Source organism: Sceloporus occidentalis, unplaced genomic scaffold (assembly GCF_023333645.1).
Source record: "Sceloporus occidentalis isolate IW3139 unplaced genomic scaffold, rSceOcc1.0.p SCAF_43, whole genome shotgun sequence".
Lineage (NCBI taxonomy): Eukaryota > Metazoa > Chordata > Lepidosauria > Squamata > Phrynosomatidae > Sceloporus > Sceloporus occidentalis.
Window position 1 is genome coordinate 2,736,134 of NW_028317023.1, and position 21,164 is coordinate 2,757,297.

At 38.8% G+C, this 21,164-nt stretch overlaps 2 protein-coding genes across 2 annotated transcripts in view; both read right to left on the reverse strand.

The window, feature by feature from the left end:
• Positions 1-5,691: 5,691 nt before the first annotated feature.
• On the reverse strand, positions 5,692-13,067 carry LOC149289677 (myeloperoxidase-like). The gene is made up of 12 exons (XM_089490220.1): positions 12,989-13,067; positions 11,527-11,620; positions 11,149-11,324; positions 10,000-10,120; positions 9,790-9,919; positions 9,069-9,275; positions 8,468-8,783; positions 7,765-7,925; positions 7,427-7,679; positions 7,066-7,236; positions 6,267-6,504; positions 5,692-5,890 (listed from the first exon to the last, which is right to left on the reverse strand). The coding sequence occupies exons 1-12, from the start codon at positions 13,065-13,067 to the stop codon at positions 5,692-5,694; spliced, it is 2,145 nt and encodes a 714-aa protein (XP_089346346.1).
• A 7,852-nt stretch (positions 13,068-20,919) lies between these two features.
• LOC149289678 (huntingtin-interacting protein 1-like) overlaps positions 20,920-21,164 on the reverse strand; it is a 39,609-nt gene continuing 39,364 nt past the window's right edge. The window contains exon 29 of the mRNA XM_089490221.1: positions 20,920-20,930. Coding sequence (XP_089346347.1) covers positions 20,920-20,930 — 11 coding nt within the window. The remainder of the gene's footprint in view (positions 20,931-21,164) is intronic.

A 21,164-nucleotide genomic window follows, 5' to 3' on the forward strand; every position in this document is an offset into this window, starting at 1 on the left:
GAGTATGTGTGCAGTAGTGAATGGTGCTATTTTGCATGAACATGAGTAGACGGTGTTAGCGTTGTGTGTTACTGTAAGGCGCTAGTGTTTATAAGCATATGCAGTTAGCTGTGTGTTTAAGATAGTTTATAGTGTTGACATGACTGTGTATGTTACTGCACCCAGGCACCACTAACCCTAGACTTTCTAGACTGCCTAGATTTGTGTAGGCATATCTTTGGATGTGGCACCAGTTACCCCAGGCTAATGCCTGGGAGGCTTTGATATTCATCTATATATATAAACATAAGGAAATAAGTTTGACATTATCAGTATTGATTTTGCAGCTAGTTAAACTGTGTTTAATATATAACTTTTAATGATATTGTTACAGATGTATAAACTAACATTTGCCTCTAGTTTTAAACATCTACTTCCTTATCTTATTGCATAACTACAGAAACAAAACCTTGAAGGAGCACACTTACCGGTGCTTCCAATTTCCTGCTGTATACCGGAGCAGCGGGTTGACGTCCACGCGATCCGTAGACAACTTACGCTGCAGCCGGAAGGAGGTGTGGCTAGCAGCGGGGGTTGTCTGCGTCCATCACGCAGACTTTCCCCGGCTGTCAGAGATCAGAGTTCCCCGCATCATTTCAAAGCTTTGCCACTGGGGTAACTACAGGGGTCTGTGCTTCTAGGGGGCCCGGAGCAACCCCTGCGACCCCTTTTCCTGTCTCTTTGTACCGGCTCGAAATAGTTTAGAAATGGCCCTTCCAGCCTGGACCGGTGCAGGCCCTTTCTAAACTATTTTGAACCGGCACGGGGAGACAGAAGCATATCGGGGTCACGTTACCTCACATTGTGAAGTTGCAGGGCCCCGGGGCAATTTTCGTACCAGGGCCCTGTGGTTTCTAGTTAAGTCCCTGAGCTTTGCTACATACTTTTAGTTTATCATCACATCCAATCACGTTGATTTTTTGCTATGAAGGACTAAAGATGTATAACACTGATAATTTAAAGGTCAATAACATCTTAAAACCCCAACAGAAATCATAACCCATCTTATCCAGGCATAAAATCATAAAACACTATTTTTTTTTAATGGACCATTGAGGCAAATACTGATGTTCCTTAAGCAGAAATCATATTTCTTAAGTTTCTTCCCCTTTGGCGGCTGCCAGTCAGCCGTAATGCTACAGTGGGGATGACTAGTGGGCCCCTAGCATTTTAAGGCCAGTGGCCACCAAATGATGTATCTGTGTGTGGCCACTAGCTCAGGCAACGTGCAGCAAAGCATATACAACCAGCGTAAAACAAGAAACAGTGGCTTTGTTAAATTTACAAAAGTTGTGTAAAACAATATATATATATATATATATATGTTTAGGAGCTGGATTCCCAAACCTTCTACTATCCGTTTCATATTGGACTATACTGTAGCTATGCCATGCTTTACTTATGTTCACGTGTGCATGTTGTAAATAAGCGCTTTCTTTTTTACTTTAACAATGTAAAATGGATCTTTCAAATGAAATCTAATTTCACTCTTAAGCCTATCCGAGGGGTTTTTTAATCTAATTTTTGTAATTTATCAATGTCATCAATGGTGATCTACCCTGCATGGGATCCATAGAAATCCATTAAATGTAACAATGTTTACTGTGAGGTCATATCACAGTGGGTCCCTGGGGGTGACATGGTGACAGAATAAGAATGTAAAAAATATACTTAACAAAGATTATTAACCTGTTGATTAATGTTGTTTTATGTAAACATATACTGTACTTAACTAGCAAACAAAAAAGACCCCGCTATTACTATAAACATATATTTTCTATTTGCTTATATTAATAAGCATTAATATTAATATCATTTAATCAGAGCTATGGATGATTAATGTACAATTTTAGAATTGTAACCCCCAGCAAAATGGGGGTTTAGTTGACTTTATTTATTTTTGAGGGTTGGTTATGCTACGGTGGACAGGTACAGCACTAGCCGTCTCTAGACAAGGAAGATTATAAATCGCCAGGGAGCTAGCTAAATGTTAATAAGTAATATATTCTAAACAGTCCAAAGATATATAAACATAGCAATACTAAATAATATGTTTTTCCTGGTATGACACACTTAGGCAAAATTTATTGAGGTCATATTTACTTTTTCTAGCACCAAGTTGTGTTCCTTGTTGTTTTGCTGATGCATTTTTGAAATGCCATATGGCAATGTTGATAATCAGTAAATGGATTAGCTCAATAAAAAAAAATAAACTGTATGATCTATTTTTTTTATTTGTTTTATTTAACTCCTTGGCAATATGAAATAGAACATTTTCTGGAAGAATAAAATGCATCTGAAGTCTCTTTATATGCAAACTAAGAAGCAGGGAATCTAAAATGCTTGCAACATGAATAGAAAGAGACAGTGGGGATTAACATACAATGATAGTCCATAGGAAGTGTGGACTCATAAAGCCTAATATAGATTATTACTTTATGCAACATAATACCCTTTCGTTCCCACTCAGAGGACACGTGAGATAGGACAGAAGCAGCACTGACCAGAAGCAGATGCCACATGGCCCTCTTGTCCCATTTTAAGGGAAGTCCTGTTGATGCCCATGTACAGTGTATTGCTGATTTGGCAATGAATGATACACTTTGCCATGGAGTAGTTTCTTTTTGTGACCTTTTTCAAATCATACATCTTACATGCACCAGAGGAGGGCTAAAAGCCTAGGGGTCAGAAAAGCCAAGCGACCCCCCCCCAAGCCCCTTAACCTCCCCCGTAACATACGCAACTTACACACTAACACTAACTTACACATGTATACCGTATTTATGCTAACACAAATAGACACATATCTACGCTTCTAATAGGTGAACGTTTGACCCTGAAAACAATTACACTTACAGTCAATCACAAATCACTTGCAATTATGCTAAGCTGTGAAGCCTATCTAGACACAACAGACTGAAAGAAATCATAGATAGATAGAATTTAAAAAAAAAAAAAAAAGTATGTTGTAATCTCTTGATGAATCAATAGTTTCAATATTTGAAGGAAACATTATATTGTGAATGTGGTTCCATGTTCCATCACTTAGACAACTAATGATGATCTGAAATTAAAAAAAAATTTAAATATGTAAGTGAAACTCAAATTAAAGGTTCCATATATGTACCAAGGAAGTTATTAGAAACATTTTTGCAGACTCAATTTATTCAATTTACTGCTAATAAAAATATATATATTTTTCCGTTTGCAAAGTGTCATATGTTATTGTTTTGTCAGATTACCCCATCTGACACTAACATACTTTTCTCCACTATCCAAAAAAGCCATGTTATTTGCCATTGTTGCTTGTATTTATTTCCGGTTATTATGGGCCAGAAAATAGCTGAAAATTAGACTTGGGCACCAGGGGGCTCTTCGTGTTCGTCTTCGTGCTCGTCTTCGGGGAAAAAAAAATCTTCGTATTCCGCGAATATTCGCCCGTTCCTGTCTTCTCTTCGGGCGAATATTCGTTTTTTCTTCGTTTTTTCCGGTTAAGCGGTTAATACGGGGTTAACGCAGCTCTGGCGCCAGTACTTTAAATGTGTGTATCAGCAACTCCATTGGTCGCCAGCAGGGGGCCTCCTGCTGTCGACCAATGATCACAGTACCATATATAGCTAATATATTCTCGGGCAGAATATTCTGCTACTCAGTGTAAAACCAACAGAGGGCAGCATTCTGTCCGATGATATATTAGCCATATGTGGCAGTGTGTTAATTTTCATTTATTAATTATTTAAATAAAATATATTTCCATGATCCGCTGGTCTCCCCACTGCAACAGTTAAATGTCCGCACTCACGGACATTAATTTTGTCGAATTTACAAACTCTTTTTTTCTATTTATTTTGTTTTTTTTTGTATTAAACTGTTAGACGAAAGGATCATGGGAATAAATGCAAATGAGCACACGGCCCCATATGGCTTATATATCTTTGGACAGAATGCTGCCCTCTGTTGGTTTTACATTAAGTAGCATATGTTTGAAATCCAAAGTTATTCTGCTACTCAACGTAAAACCAACAGAGGGCAGCATTCTGTCCGAAGATATATTAGCCATATGTGGCAATGTGTTCATTTTCATTTATTAATTATTTAAATAAAATATATTTCCATGATCCGCTGGTCTCCCCGCTGCAACAGTTAAATGTCCGCACTCGCGGACATTAATTTTGTCGAACTTCCAAACTCTTTTTTTCTATTTATTTAGGGGTTTTTTTGTATTAAACTGTTAGACTATGGCTAATATATCTTTGGACAGAATGCTGCCCTCTGTTGGTTTTACGTCGAGTAGCAGAATAACTTTGGATTTCAAACATATGCTACTTAATGTAAAACCAACAGAGGGCAGCATTCTGTCCAAAGATATATAAGCCATATGGGGCCGTGTGCTCATTTGCATTTATTCCCATGATCCTTTCGTCTAACAGTTTAATACAAAAAAACCCCAAAATAAATAGAAAAAAAGAGTTTGGAAGTTCGACAAAATTAATGTCCGCGAGTGCGGACATTTAACTGTTGCAGCGGGGAGACCAGCGGATCATGGAAATATATTTTATTTAAATAATTAATAAATGAAAATGAACACACTGCCACATATGGCTAATATATCTTCGGACAGAATGCTGCCCTCTGTTGGTTTTACGTTGAGTAGCAGAATAACTTTGGATTTCAAGCATATGCTACTTAATGTAAAACCAACAGAGGGCAGCATTCTGTCCGAAGTTATAGTAAGCTATTTATACTAAGTTAAATGTCCGTACCGGCGACTTTGTTGGTCGCTGGCACTGACATTTAACTGACACAGTGGGGAGACCACTGGTGTCCCTGCTGTGTCAGTTAAATGTCCGTACCAGTGACTTTGTTGGTCACTGGCACGGACTTTTAAGTTAACTGGTGCAGCAGGGTCCCAGGTTGCTTTTTTTTCTGCCTAGCAACTAGTGGTAAGGGGCCGTGCGAGTGAGCCTATTGGTCGCTTGCACAGCCCTTTACCCTACAGATTTCTGCTCCCATTATCCAACGCAGCATTGCAGGGGTTAACGGGAGCGGAAATCAGGAATTAAAAAGGCTGTGCAAGTGAGCCTATTGGTCACCTGCAGGGTCTTCCTCTGGCATCAACCAATTGTTTGATGCCAGAGGAAGACCCTGCAGGTGACCAATAGGCTCACTCACACTGCCCTGTAACCCCTGACGACGAACCTTCTGATTTCCACTTCAGTCAACTCCCGCGATGCTGTGAAGATAAGGTAAATTAGATGGGGGAGGGACCGGGTAGATTAGTAGACGAAGGCGAAGATTCTTCGTGTGTGAGTCTTCGTCTTCGCCTACGTTTTACCTGCACTGTCTTCTCTTCTTCATGTCTTCGGAACGAACACGAAAACGCACTCTTCGTGTTCGTTTTCATGTTCGCCCGAAGACGAAAGCACAAGTCTACTGAAAATATACTGCTAACGTTAAACATTTTTGTACATTTACTAGGTAGCTTTCATAAGGTGTGCAGATTAAACTATGCAACCAATAAAGTAATATTATAAAACTATATGATCAACTCATTTCAAATCTCAAAATTCCACAAGCATCTCTTAAAGATCTAGATGGGATAGTACGTCACATAGGTTTTCTGGCTTGCTAGAAATTATTACCAGACACGCCTCATGCTCTCCAAGGCCTCAGGTCTAGGGCTGGGATTCGTGAGCAGTTCACAAAATCTCGTGGGTACTGGTTTCCCAAAAAGACGTTTTGAGGGACCTCAGTAATCCTGGTGTTTTCACAGATGACACGGGCCAGGGTTACTCTTTCTATTGATCTCTTCTGAGCATTAGTGAAAACAGAGGGTCTTTCATAATAAAACCTTTAAAAAAAAAGAAATACTTTAGTTGTGTTAACATGTGCTACAAGTATTAACATTCAAAAGCTACAATTAAGCTATGTAATTTAAAATATGTTTTCTAGACTTGGGAGGCAGGACCTGAAATAACCAAAATGTTATCTTGATCCAGCTCCTGTCTCTAGCTATCTGTTTTCATCACCATTAAATACTAATTTCCCAAGTGTCTGCAGAAAACTTATCCTCAGTCAGAAGCCCTGGCAAAAAATTTTTTAGGACTTACTTAAGATTTATTAATTGGTATGGACCTTTTTTATTGCAGCACTCTTTATCTGCTACATGTCATAACTTTATCAGACAGTTTTTCTCTGAACCCATTCCCAAAGCCATTTGGTATTACCGATCTCCATCTCGAGCCCTGCGAAACTGATTCCCAATTAGGCAGGTGAGCAGTTGTCCAATTCTTCCATTGCGAACAAGAGGTTCAGCAACTCCTCCAACCCAGATGTCTATGTTTTCAGGCGACCCATAAAGATTAATGAATTTCTGAGCCAACTCCCTGTTGTTCAGCACATTAGTCAGTTCATTCAGGTTGCGAGGTGCAGACAAACCACAAAATCTCCTCCACGCGTTGTATCCTAAGATACAGAAAAGAAGAAGATATATTACAATTTAACAAAACCATCCACTTCAAAGTCATTCATCCAACTTCAGTTCTTCTTAAGACACTGTAAAGGATAGTAGTAGAAGTTATGCAGCTGAGATTGTGCTCCATGTCCCAGAAGACCCAGCTCTTCTGGCACTTCTGTCCCACCATCCTCATAGATCACACTTTCCCCAACTAAACATGCTGCTAGGGATTCACTGGACTCTGTAGCCCCTGAGTCTGAACCAATATGTACTTCAACAGGAGATGGGGCACTTTCCTTTCTCACATTCTAACAGGATTAGCTTTTCATGGCTTTGACTGGAAATAGCCACTTTTGGTGCAAATTACAAAATTGTTAGTAGACACCTTTACTTGAACTTCATTTGCCACAACTGACTATTAATTGATTCATAGTCTATCTAGACTGTTAATCTGCCATTACAGTAGTATTTGGAATGTATTGACAAAGGCAAAAAAATATTTACAAATAAAGTTGGCCAAATGGTTCACAATATACAAATCAAAAGTCACACACTTTATTATAGTTTACCTGGTAATCCATGCTCACGACCTCGTTGCAGATTGATAGCTGGCAGGTCAAGACCAATGCGTTTAAAGAGTTGGAAGAGACGTTCCCGTAGCTCATCAACTACAAGCTGATTTTGGCGGTTCAGCTTTGCCCGATTTGCCATGAGGCCGCGAAGCAGAGGGTCAATGCCACCTGGGAAGAAAAAATAAAGGGCAAAAATGTTGGATGTTACAGAAGAAAAATAACTGTTCTAGGTGGGGACAAAATCTATTTCACAAAAATAGTTCTTCGTTCTGGGGATACATCTTTTTTCTTAAGTCAATAGTATCTTATTGAACATTTTTATTGAAGGAAATGACATCACTTTTAATTGATAGCTTACCTTCTCTCACCACCCTCCAACTGTTGAAAAAAGTCATATGAAGTGGGACCTCTGGTTCTGGCATTAAGGGACGGTAACCATCACCCAGTCGGTAGATGACAGGCTGTATTAGTGTGTGGCCCATGCGAAAGACAACTGTGAAGACGTTGGCCACTCTTGGGTCCACAGACTCATTGTAGTTCCGGTATGTAGGAAGAACCCTTGGCATCTCTGAACCCAGGAGCAGGGGCAGCCAATCTTTATACGTTATTTTCTGTTTAGAAAAATAGAATGCTTTCATTATGTGGGGTATTTTGAAGAAAAAAATAATTTGGGGATGTTATATCATCACATTGCACCTGTAAGATGCCTCCAACAATCTTCCGAGTTTCTTGATAAAGAGTCTCTCCAGACCAGCGTGGATTTAATCTGCGCAATTCTGTTGCGATGCGATTGTGTTCTCTCACGAAAAGAGTATGAAAGGCGGTTAGACCTGGCTGTTCACTGACTCTTGGGTCTCCTGCAGTAGAATTAAACTTTGTCAGAAAACAAATCACCTTAAGAATCAAACATTTTAGACTACTGCCGTTTGACAGTGCCCAATATTTTACACTTTACATGGCATGCTACATTTTGGTTCTAAAGGAAATAAAATCATAAACACGGAAACAAGTCTTTATAGCTATTTCCATTGTAGGATATTGGAAGGATATTATTAAGACGTGCACAAATAAGGGCAATTTGGTTCAGAAATGCTAATTTAAAATATCCTAAACTACTTCAGCTGGCAGTTACTTCTATATCTTATCTCTCCATGGAATCCTTACTATATGAGTAATATGTTTGTTCTAAAATGGTTCCCCAATCTATAATGGCACGTCCAACTATTTAAGAAAGTCTTGCTATAATAAATAAAAAAATTATTTAAGGTATCGCATCTCAAATATTTTTTGATACCACAACAGAGAAAATGATAACTTGTAAATTTGGAAGAACGCTTTACTATAATGCTTTAAATATTGATAAGCAGTTGTCGGTATCTAAGAAATATCTTGGACTCACCTCCTAAGAAACAGGGAATCCCAGAGGATCTGTTTGTGAGAACACAAAAGTCCTCCTCTGCTGTTTCAAATGGCAAGAATGGAAGGCCATTGTCGGTGAAGTTTTGATTGATAGCCATCAGTCCCAGTTTGTTAGTGTTGTTGCGCAGCTTAGCAGCCAGCGGCAGATCACTACCATACACCTGACTTCCATCAAGGAAAGAGGTGAGGATATTGATCTGCTCGCGCAACGGTGATTCTGGGTTGCAGACTGGAGCTGAGCGGAAGAGTGGGATACAGTCACTCTGATTCCTAATGCGGGGGTCATTCGGTGGAATCTACAACATGAAAAATAAATAAAACACAACATTGTTTAAACAAGGCCTGTGCAGTTTTAGCTCAAAAAGCTAAATCGAACATGAGATCAATTCAGCATTCCTTTTTAACATAGAATGCAATGGAATGACAATTATAATGATGAAATAAAGTTACAGTTTCCCATACGATATCAGAAAATGACAGTTTGTTGCCATGTTAAATTAAATGATTCACTTGGGTCAAGTTTTCCTGTATGTTTTTATTTTATATGTTAATTCACCTTACAAATGGTTACTGATAGTTACCCCCAATGGAAAGCAGGGAGGCTCTCGTGCACAGCTATGATCACAGTCCACACCTTGGAGGAACGTTGACCTTGCAGGAGTCTCAGGAGAGAGATCAAGGTCATGGTCAGTCCATTGTCCCCATTGCATAAAAATGAGGGCCCTGCCTGGATCCAAAGTAATATTTTCAGTAGGGAAACGGACAATCTCATTTGATACAGCGCGTGCCTGGGAAGAAACAACAAGCAAAAGTAACAGATTGTGGGGAAAGAAATACATTTTTGGGCTTTAAAATCTATTGGGTTATTTTTTTAACCAAACCCATGATTTTTTCATTATGTTTGGAAACTAGCAACAAGCTTTTAAGAAAGACAACAAAGCCTGCTTTTACTGCTTTAAACACAAAACCGTAATCAGTCCTTGGTCTCTTCGTAGATTCAGGATAGCCATATGCCAATCCCACGCATTTTTACATACCTTTACAGTGTTAACTTTTACCACTATTTCTGACAGGCTGTTCCACTTATCTACCACCCTCTAAGTAAAGTAAAACGTCCTAACGTTTAAAACTTCCTTACATCTAACAATTACTTTCTTGATCCCAGAACAATACCACTGGGGATAAACTCTCATTTCATTTCACTCTTCGATATTTCCATTATTTTCATTTTCATATATTTACATGTGTACCAAAATCACACATTAGTATTAGTCCTCATTGGAGCTACATGAATATTCCTACCAAAGGCAGACGGAATCCATTGATGGGGCGGCTTTCGGTCCATCCTCGTGGAAGGGCGATGCCATCCTCATATTCTGGCCTCAGCAAACGGGTAAATCCTGTGTTAGAAGCTCCAAGGCTTGGATTTTTCCTACAAAGAGATGGATGATTAAATAATACCAGCAGGCCCAACTTGAAATGACAATTCCCGATGGGTAGATTATGTCTTACCTGTTATTACACTCTCCGCTAATGGTACGATAGAGGCTGTCCTGACAAGCCTTGGGAATATATTGGCTGGCACATCCAGTTATCTTAGAAATACTGTCCATCTGGTTTTGAGTCAACAAATCTAAAAGACACCTTTATTATTATTTATTCATACATTTGCATATTATGAGATAAAAATTCTTCAAACAAAATCTGCCCTGTCATTTATTCCACCTATTTCCATTGTAACTAAATACTTTATCCTGATTCTCCAATTTATAATAAGAACATAGACTTAGATGGAAGATAATAATGCCTGGCCCATCCAGTCTGCCCATTTTTCTACCTGCTGTAGGACTGCAAGCCTTACTTGATCTTTGACCTTGTCTTATATTCATGATAGCCTCATGTCTGAACCATGACTTTTTACATACCCGTGAAAACCATTACTTCTGCTAAAGGTTTAATAATAATAATATTGTATTATTCCCAATAACCATAATGTACCAAGATACAGATGGGCTTAAAAGGCATGCAGTGAAATAGAAGACAGTGGTACTTCCACAGGCAAAGATCCATGTCCCATGCTAGCCCTTTCATAGCCAGAATCCATCAGTCTCCGAGCACAACACAGATGTGGGATCTATGTCCAAATAGAAAGGTAAGCAGATATATTCTGCAATAAAATGACCTGCCTACAAGATCAAGGGCAAGATGTCCTCCAGCGAGTTCAGATAGATTTACCAATGTGCCAACCATTGCAAGATTCTATTGGTAATTTATTCACAAAGGGGCAACAAGGACTGTGGACTAAAAATGAGAACAGAAGGTATCACTGCTGTGGTACATTTATCCTATTGAGTAGTTCTGAAGGGAAGAGGGTTAATATGATAAAAGGCATACGGTTGACTTGACTGGATAAATCTATTGCCTGTGCAAATGCCTTCAGCACCACCATGTGTCTACAGACAAGAGTAAGAATAAAACCAGGGTTTGATTACCACCCATCGTACAGTGAATTTGCCCTTTATGCCCGTAAGAAGCTCAGACCGGAATAGAACAATCATACAGCCTACAGCATTGCTACAACTCATCTCATGCAATGTGTGCGTAGTACTTATGAGGTTGTATATTTCAGTCGATGACATTCCTTTATGTGGTGTCTAATACCTGAGATATTGAAGGGTCTCTGGTGAAAGTGTTTCACCTTCTCTGTCAGGAGCTGGAGGGTGGTACCCATGTAATCTGCAGCTCGAATGGCGTTTCTGCTCCCTGCCACAGGCTGCTTGAAATAAGCCATAAGATCAGCAGAGCTTACATCCTTTCTCCTTAGACGGTCCTTCAGACTGAGAAGAGAATATGTTTTGGTTACTTCTTGCCCTGTCCAACCATGGTCCAACCACAATGCTTAAAATACAATTATTTAAGGGAGGTGTGCTTGTAGCATTTGTGACTAGGAACACATTTCATCTTAATTAAGTGTTTGTATGGACATTATATCATGAAAATATCACCATATACTGAACACTCATATCAACAAATTCTTACATGATGCGGGTGTTTTTATATGCTGTATCCACCAGCTTTTTGGCTTCTTTTGTACAGCTTGCAATGACATCATTGTCCAACTCTTCAATTCCATCTGTAAAAAAAAAAAAAAAGATACCATACAGCATCTCAGCCCATGAGAACAACAACTGAGGACAAATATCAACAGGTTTTTGGTGTTGGTTTGGAAATATTTTCCTAGATAGCTAATCATGTATGTCTTCTATTCTTTAGCCACTAGATGGCGCACGTAGCAGGGGTTGCAGAGAAGTGCTACCTTGCTAATTGTTATTTGCGTGCGCCTACCCAGAATCCCTTGTGGTTGTGGCAGGACCATGAGATTTCTGAGGGAAAAACAAGCCTTCTGGCATGTCTGGTGTCTGTAGATGAGTGTTTAAAAATGCTTATACTACTATATATATATATATACTGTATCCTTATACATTTAAAAGCCAGGATCCCTACTTGGGCTCTAAGTGTCACTAGTGTTTTGGCGTTCCACTGGCCTGAATTATTAAAGCTATGTGTACCGTAATTAATTTGCCGATTTTTGGCACCTAAATATGGAGTGGAACCAGGTACGACATAGGACTTTCTATTCCACACCCATTTTGCCTGAAAGAACACTGAAACAAAATTGGAATATAAACTAATGCGTAACACTTACCCATATGCCAAAATGTTTAAATTGATTCTACAAGACTGATTTCTGTGGTTCCCATATTACTACTTTGCACCTAAATGATAAATTACCCTCTATCTCTTCTGGAATTCTGTGCACCCCCTTCTGCTTTAGTGGCAAATTTTCTATTTCGTGGAAAATGTTCAAAGGGTGTAAATTTTCACATATAAAAAAGTGAATTTATTTGTGTACACATTTTTGAGACATTAAAGTTTCAATTCAATGAGCCGTCTAAACCTTAATTGTTGTTAATCGGGATTAAAAATATTTTGTTTGTGTGTCAAAAACTATTTTGCGATGGATAAAAATCTAAATTATATATATATTTTTTTTAAATATTAACACAGATTTTGGTTATAAAAAGTCTGAATCAAGAAGGATCTCTACACTTTTTACATCTTATTTAATGCTTATTGAACTTAATGTGTTAATTACATTGAACTCATTAAATGTGTTGTTGTTATTTAAATCTTATTAGAGTCATACTAGCCAGCAATAACCTTCTGTTGTATCATATTATGTTTTTTGGTATTCATTGACATAATTATGTATATGATTAAGAAAGTTTTTTCACCCCCAAATTAGGCAACAGCATATAAGGAAGATCATATACCACATAATTAAGTAAACCAACACTTTTAAGAATATTCTGCATGACACTTAATTAGACATATATTTAGATATATCTATTAAGTATTCTATGGACAATCAACACAGGGTTTTAACTTTTTTTTACACTTTTTTTATTTTAAGCAGAAGAGGTGACAAAAAATAAATTACCGTAGTATGAAGATAAAGATTCCTGAATTCCTCCAAGGACCAACAGCAGGATCCCAAAACCAATGCGTGGACAGGCCATTCTGTAGAATCTATAGAGAATGTCATTATTTTACCAGTTTATCGTGAAGGGTTTCCATTATATGCACAACTTCGATGTCACTCACCTGCCTGGTCCTGGCTATGAGATGGCCCACTGGGTGTCAGTGCTTTATTGGGCTGAGCTGATAGGTGGAGATTTAAGTGGGAGTGGTCACATGAATACAGCCAGTAGGATGGGACTATGGTAGCTTGGAACATGTGGTCACAATGTTGCAAAATCAGCACTTCAATGATACCACAGAGTAAGAGAATCTGGCAGCCAGTTTGAAAGCATTCCTTTCCCTATGTATGCCATTTTTGAAATGCACATTAAAGTCCTCAGTAATGTCAGGAGGGGAGTGTCGTCGGTGTGGACTGCACTGGGTAACACCATCAGTGGGACTGACACCCAAAACTGCTGTCCTCTGGTGACCTGTGCCCCCCCCCCCACATGCATGCGCCTTGCTTTTCCTCCATCCAGGATGCTGACCTGGAAATGGAGGCTTCAGCTCTTGTGATGGTCAGGGAACGATGGCAGTGTGACCAATCAGAGCTGACACGATGCAATGTTGTCCACACACTGGGACGTGGTCTAAGGATTCTGGTACGGGAGGAGATCCATGAAGGTGACGCAATAAGTGACCACACTGGGTGACCACACTGGGTGACACCAACTCTAGTGATGCCACTGGGAATCCCTCTTGCATGGTATCTAGTGAATTTTTCTGCATGCAGTTATATGTCCTCCTCCACTGTCTAAATCTGTGGAAGCAGGCTGCATTTAAGTACGCAGTCTGCAAGGGCACAGTCTAACATCTTAGGTGACCTGTGTTTCTGATACCCCATCTCCTGCATGCATTTGCGTCTTCTTTGCTAACACAATAAATAACCAAATGGAAGCAGCAGTTTATTTAAGGAAAGTAATAGTAAAATAGGAGCCAGTTCTAGACCAAATGCCTCCCCAGGCAAGAATACTGATTGATGCCTCACATTTTTTACAGAATTATTGTGTGTTTACAGAAATTAGTTTTTGTCTTGCTGTTTTATCTACACATTATTGTAACATTGTAATAGGCTCATACACAGCAAACCTTTTGAGAACCTAAAAAGATGCATATCAGGGGGACTGGGATAAAGAAGCAACCAATATATATCATGTTCCTTGTGCTTGTAGATATTACACGTGATGATAGATCTTCAACAGCTGTAATCATCATGGTGATAATGGTGATATGATTGTATCAATTTCTAATCTTCCAGCACTGCTTTTGATATGCATATTTCAATAACGATTAGAATAAGCCTTCTGGGCTAATGTACAGTATCTTTGTCTAAAATAACGACAGAAGAAAGCAAGGTCAGTTTCAAAATAATCCCATTGTTACAAAACAAGGTGTGATGAAATAGGCACACATGAAGAAATATTTAGTGTTTGTTTCTATGAAATGAATGACTGGACCAGAAATCATTTATATTAATTCGAACAGCTGTTCTCAAATCTTGGTCTAGAGAAAGCTTGGTATTTGAGTAAGAAGCCTAAGATCCTGTATCTGTATCTTATCTCCTCACTGATCTGTTGAATTCACCATTATTGGACTGAAAAGTGGGAGCTGGGTGAACTGGGTTCAACCTCATTCAAGCTTTGTCCAGTTTCACAAAAATGGGAAAAGAGCAACCCAGAGTCAAACTGTCTAATATTCCTCTTTGTGCTAATGATTTTGGTTGTGTTAGTTATGTAGGGGCTTGATACAAGTCAAGCCGATAGTTTTGTTTGGCTCACACCATAGCACCAGCAGACCTGCCCAAAGAGCTTGTTGAGTTAAGATGTGGGTCCCTTAAATACATGGGTTCCTGACCTCCTTAACCTTTTTTCCCTGTTATAAGGACAGTCCATCTAGTATTAAGGTAGTTTGCCAAAGGTTCTGCACTGCACAGTTACCATAGATAAACAGAAAACAAATAACTATATCTAGACAAATAGAAAACAACCAACTGGTCCATCTAGGCTTCTTTTTTAGATGACTTTTGCCCTAACTTAATTATTTGGGACAGCTTTATGCAAATATGAGGCTTTCTTAAATTCTTTTACTGGTGCTGCATGTACTGCCGGATGTCTATTTTAGGTTTTTACTACACTTTTTCACACTGTAAAGTAGATTTTTCTCACGCTAACGTTCTGTTTACCATTCTGTTTACCATTTAGCTTTACATCATGACCTTCAGCTCTGGACTTTTCTTTGATTATCTAACAATTGCTGGGACAGATATTAAGGAATCTAAGTCTTTTATGGAATTACTAAAACCTAAGCTCATGTATCATTTAAGTGGTTCTTTTTTGAATTCTCTAAATGATTTCTGTATTTCTATAGACACAAGATTCTAAATGAGGTCTCGACGATAATCTATAAAGCAGTAATAGTACATCTTTTTCCTACTACTGCTACCTCTTCCTATATAACCCAATATCATACAAAGCTTTTACTACTTCGTTACTGTGCACGCTCACCATTAGATTATTTGAGTTAACAAATCCGTTGTGCTGATGCAGTTGTCACCAAAAAGTACATTTAAGTGTCCATCTCATCTTCAGATTTTTTCTTACAGTTAGCCACATTAAACTTTAGGTCATAAATCCAACTTCATTCATCCCCTGGGCCAATCCAATCTGCAAAATAGGACTGGTCTGAGAGACTATGAGAGATAGAGAGTAAGTAAATATCTGTATATATGTGTATATATACATACCTAGGATGGGGATGTTTAGGCACTTGGCTTTGTTTTTTCCCTTCAGCCAAAAGGCTTGTAAGGTTTCCGTTCTTGCACTGTTCTCCATTTACTACGTCAGTCTTATCTGCTCAATTACGCTTACGCTCAGTTCTAACATTTGCAGTATAGGAATTAACAGAATGTGCAGAACAGCATCAAATGATTTACTTAAATCTATTAAACTGCTTCACCCTCATTATTTTAGTAACGGTGTTAAAGAGTTCAATAATATCGATTCAACATGATCTGCTTACAGGAAAATCATGCTGCCTGGGATCTTAAAAATCCAAAACACAAGGTAATAAATATATGATTGTTTCTTTCAATGGGGATTTCATTAAAGGAAATTTCAAGCCCATTTTCTCCAGTAAATTGGAACCTCTGCTAATGTACTATTCTTACTCTGCTTTTGTGTATTGGGTGTTTCTTATAATATAATGAATTTATTTTCCATATTGTTTGAAATAATTAGAAACAATGTCAATTATATGAAATGCTAAGTAAAAGATTTCTCCATCCAGTATCCTCAAGTGTGGGGCCTTCAAGAATCATGAAGGAATGGCACTTAAATGGACATGCATAGCATGACCTAGAAAAGAAATGAGCATGACCCTGAAATAACCTCAGAATAAATCGCACTTCACTAAAGATATAGAAAAACACAATGGCTTCACAAAAAAATTTTTGGGAATTTTGGGTAAAACTTTCAATTAGGAAACTCTTGAAATAAGAGAGAGTTTCAAAACACAAAGAAACTATTTCCTGACCTGATACTAAAGTGTTAGAGTGTACTTCCCACGTATTTCTTAATCAGAAACTGAAGCATTAAAATATGTAACTTTTATAGGTGAAGTTGGGCCGGATTATACGCATCTGATTTCTTAAAGTCCATAGTGTTAATTGTTGGCAGAAACAAAAATGCTTCAGCAGAACCTCATCTTATATGAAAGGTTTCTTGTAGAGATGTTCAGGTATACATGTAATTAGCTTTTATTACTCTATTTAACAAGCATAGGGCATTATTTAGTTTAGGGTCCAGAGGATCATTTTTGGTCAGTAAACATTATTTTAATTAAAGGTGACCTTTAATTGGCTGATGGCACCAATAACCCAGACATATTTTAGCTTCAACGTCCTTGACACCCTCACCAAAATGCATGTTAATGTAAATAAATACACTAAATGCAGATCCTGTCTCGTTTGTGGTCCAATTGGTTTCTGCGCAATTGGGGGTCTCATTAGACCATTTGCTGGAGATGATGGCTGTAGGTGGAGATGATGGCTGTAGGTGGAGATGATGGCTGTAGGTGGAGATAATGGCTGTAGGTGCTCGTTGAGAAAGGGGTGTGTGTACCCCGAAACATTTGTGCTTCTACCTTATCCATTATCACACTCCTTATTAAACGTGTGTATTCATTTGCAACATCCCTGGAGTGCTGTGTTTTCTTTTCTTGGATTAATGGAGATGACTGGCAGTAAGTGAACCAGATGTCAGATGCGCGGCTGTGATTTTTGCAGAGCCCACTTATGTGCTTGCAAGGCGACATCATGTAAATACCAAGGGGACCTCTTAGCTCTATGTATTCAAGCACATATCATGGCTAGAGTGTCCCTTTAACTAAAGGTGCTATTCTTATTATTGTTTATTATTATTGTATTGTTTCCTCTGAATGCTGAATCACAAAAACATCAAAGAAACATTTAAAGCTTATATGGCAACAATCTTAACAGAGGGTCAAATGACAATTAAGTCTTCCAACTGCACCCCTTCGCCAGGCTGCCACCTAAAAGAAACAGGGTTCCCAACCCTCCTTAAGACCGATAGAACTTTGCACTGGGCAGTGGTTGCTTTTTACTACAGTGACACATTCCGGGCTGTGATATATAACTGGCCATACCCCAGCTTGGATGTAACAGTTGATGGGCCGTTATCTGCAGTGCTTGGGAAATAGCTCTCCTGAGGATGCAATGTTCCTGAGCAGGACTCAGCATACAGTGTTTATGGTAAACCTCAAACTATTGACAAAGCCAAGAATTAACAAATGAAACTGTCAGAAAAGGAGGAAGATGTACAGAGCCTCTCATTTCTACACTTCCAATTAAAACGTACTGTGAAACTTTCCTTTATGAAGAAATACATTTTAATTGCCCTATTCATATACCACAGTTATCAATTTGAAATATCTTTTTGCAGAGACATCTCTTTTTTTACTTTATTTTACTAAGAGGGTGGTAGATTCATTGAACTACCCCTATCAGAAATGGCAGTGACTAATACAGTAAGGGAAGTTAAACATTCCTGGGGTAGGCATATTGCTGTCCTGAATCAAGCAGTCTTTACATCAGGAAAAATGGGCAGACTAGATGAACCAAATGGTTCTTATCAGTCATCAGATTCTATGTTTCTATAAGTTCCTTAAGTTCATTCAGTGGGGTAAGCACCGGCAGTTACATGCATACAACCATAATACAATCATTAATACAATCATTCATTTTGATTAAATATTTCTGTCCTTCAGCCAAGCTGATGACCAGAGGAATACAGATCTAGACAGAAGAACTTGGGTGGAAGATGGGGTATGCTGCCTTAGAAAAGAAGTGCCTAGTTCTAGTATGGGCTCCCAAGAAGTTTAAGATATATATCTCAATTGTTGAGAATTTACAATAATCACTCTCAACAGTGGAAATGTTCATGGCCTGTCCCAGCAAGAGGACTTAGCTGGGCAAAATGTTCTGGACATAGTCCCTATACAGGCAACTCTGGCCCACTTGGGACTGGAAAGTGTAGTGATGTAACAGAGCTGCTTCCATTTCTTTGTTTCTTGTTATGTATGATCCACAATGCGCCAGCCTGTAGGTACACGTTTTCCAAATGTTCTGGAGTCCCGTCTTTTCCTATGCCCTGCAGGTATGATCTAAATACGGACTCTTCCCTATTCCTCCCACAATCCCTCCCCAATTATGTATTTATTGGTTGCCTATTTCAATGTCTCTGGCAGTTACATACAAAGTGTACACCCTTTTTCTGATTAATCACTCAGTATGCCCCCCAACTGAGTATCTATCGGCAGTTTTGATGAAAGGTTTCAGTCCCACCCAACATACTGCACTATTCTGATTGTATTTGATGCTCTTGCCACTCTTTGGCTGAAACTTGCTGTTATGTGATGATAAGAAAGTTGATGAATTACAGCTTGTCTATCACTTTACAATTGTTTAGGCAGCTATATGTCTCTTTTTGTATGAATCCAAATTTCAAGGATGATTAAGAACTTGCCCTGTCTGAGGCGACATAAAGTACAAGTCATGCTTAGATTTTACTAAAGCCACAAATGTCCTTTGTTCTTAAAGACTGAGTTAACATCATCTGCTGGAAGTATCCTTTTTCTATTGAATGACCAAACAGCTATATGTTGGAAAACATCTGTTATCATTTTTGGAAAAAAGAAGTGACTAATTGTCTGATTATCAGCTTCCTAGGACCGAGTTACCATATTTCCCCTTAAATCAATGCAACATATTACAGCAGAGGCGTCCAACCTGCGGCCCTCCAGCTGCTGCAGGACTACATCTCCCATACTCCTCAGCCAGCCCCTTAGCTGAAAGTGCATTATGGGAGATGAAGTCCTGCAGCAGCTGGAGGGCTGCAGGTTGGACACCCCTGCATTACAGTATGGAAAGTGATAATGATGAAGAGAGTCATGAAAGTTGTTAATACACTTTAAGGCATTTGAGAGCTGAAAAGAAAAGAGAAGTAACCTGTTGGCTCATAGAAGCATGTTTATACTAAACAGACAAAGAAAGGCGACCAGACAAAAAGTAGCATGGGTTTATTTATGTAAATGAAACGGTGACATGTATTTGAGCCACACATCTTATGGCACACACGTGATGTTGATACACCATGGCCTACATGATGAGTCCCCTGTTAATCTCACAGTGTGCCCATAACTGCTGCCTAGAGTAAAACATTCTGATGCTTCTTTATTTATGGCTGTTGGGGGCGTTACAGGACCCAGAGAGAATAACACAGAAGCACCATAAACAGAGAGAATTGATGAAGGGTTGTATCCTGAAGTGTGGTTGTCATTGTCCTACCTATCTAGACAAAGAGATGTGGTGCCTTTGCAGGCGACCTCATTTGTATCTAATAAGGGACATACACAACACAATGTTACTGCACAGCATCACTCTATTTTTGAAAGATAATCAATAAACACAGCATATGAGTGAATACTGTTCCGTTAGCATCAGTACTGCTGAAAAACTGAAGATTTAGGCCTCTGGACAATTAGCCTGCACCTTGTTTCTACCACTAACAAATACTGTTTTTTGTAACGGTGTAGTTATGTTTTCAGCACCAATACTAGCAGTACAGCTAAAGGATTGTATTTGGAAATAGCGATCCTGAGAACAGGTTCTGCGGTTCATGACTCTTCTTCCCCTTATCTTTTTGTTGTCATCCTATGGTAAGTTATTGAAACTTTGAGGTCTTTCCATCATACATCAACATCGTACAAACAGACCATTGTCCCTTACTGTGTGTTAGGTAATTCCAATAAAATTGAACAAAAACAACCATAGGTTTACTTCAATCCTTCAGAGGTTGACACGTTCCCTGCAGTAAAACCATAGCAGTTTTTGCATCCCTTGATGCTATTAAGGCGCCAGAGAAAGGCAAAATCGTATTCCTTGGGTGCTAAATTTTGAGACATCATTCCACTTCTTGGCAATTAGTTGCACTGTCTTCATATTTGCGATGTTAAAGGCTAAACTATAATTCACAACAAGAGACGGAGCAGTTCTTTGACTGCCAAGCACGTTAAAAGGTGAAAAGTGATTTGGAGCGTGATTGGTGTTATAATGCTTTTTTTGTCTTGCTGCTGGCTTTCCTATCACACCCCACTGGTGCTTCACTCCCACCATCGTTCTTCTGCCACTTCTGTGGCCCTTCGAGAATACTCGGTACCAGCTAGTCCTGGCAGTGTTGGAGAGGTTTGTATTGAATGCCTATGCATGTGCTTTCCTATTCTGAGATTTGACGCTGTTTGTGCATTCAGCATTGTGGTAAGAAGCTGTAATTGGGCTTATTCAGTGTCTGTGGAGGAAAAAATCAAGAAGAAAGTAGAATTACGACTGCCAATGATTACAAATATATCTGAATGTATACATCACATAAGTACAGATTTCGCACTGCATAATGCAGTTCATTTTTTCTTAATTACCTATGCATTGTTATGGGGCAGTTGAGCCCTTTTTTGCAGAGGAAGTTTAATGAGTTGGTTATTCACATGTTTAGTGAATTCACCCCAAGACAGCTAACTTTACAGCA

What these genes read in the sequence shown, in the direction of transcription:
- LOC149289677 (XM_089490220.1), bottom strand. Translation starts at nt 13,067, where the DNA reads ATGGCCTGTCCACGCATTGGTTTTGGGATCCTGCTGTTGGTCCTTGGA. An exon ending in AGCGGAGAGTGTAATAACAG is followed by an intron (nt 9,920 to 9,999) that starts GTAAGACATAAT and finishes ATCTCTTTGTAG; the next exon opens with GAAAAATCCAAGCCTTGGAG. An exon ending in TTGGAGGGTGGTGAGAGAAG is followed by an intron (nt 7,237 to 7,426) that starts GTAAGCTATCAA and finishes TTTTCTTCCCAG; the next exon opens with GTGGCATTGACCCTCTGCTT.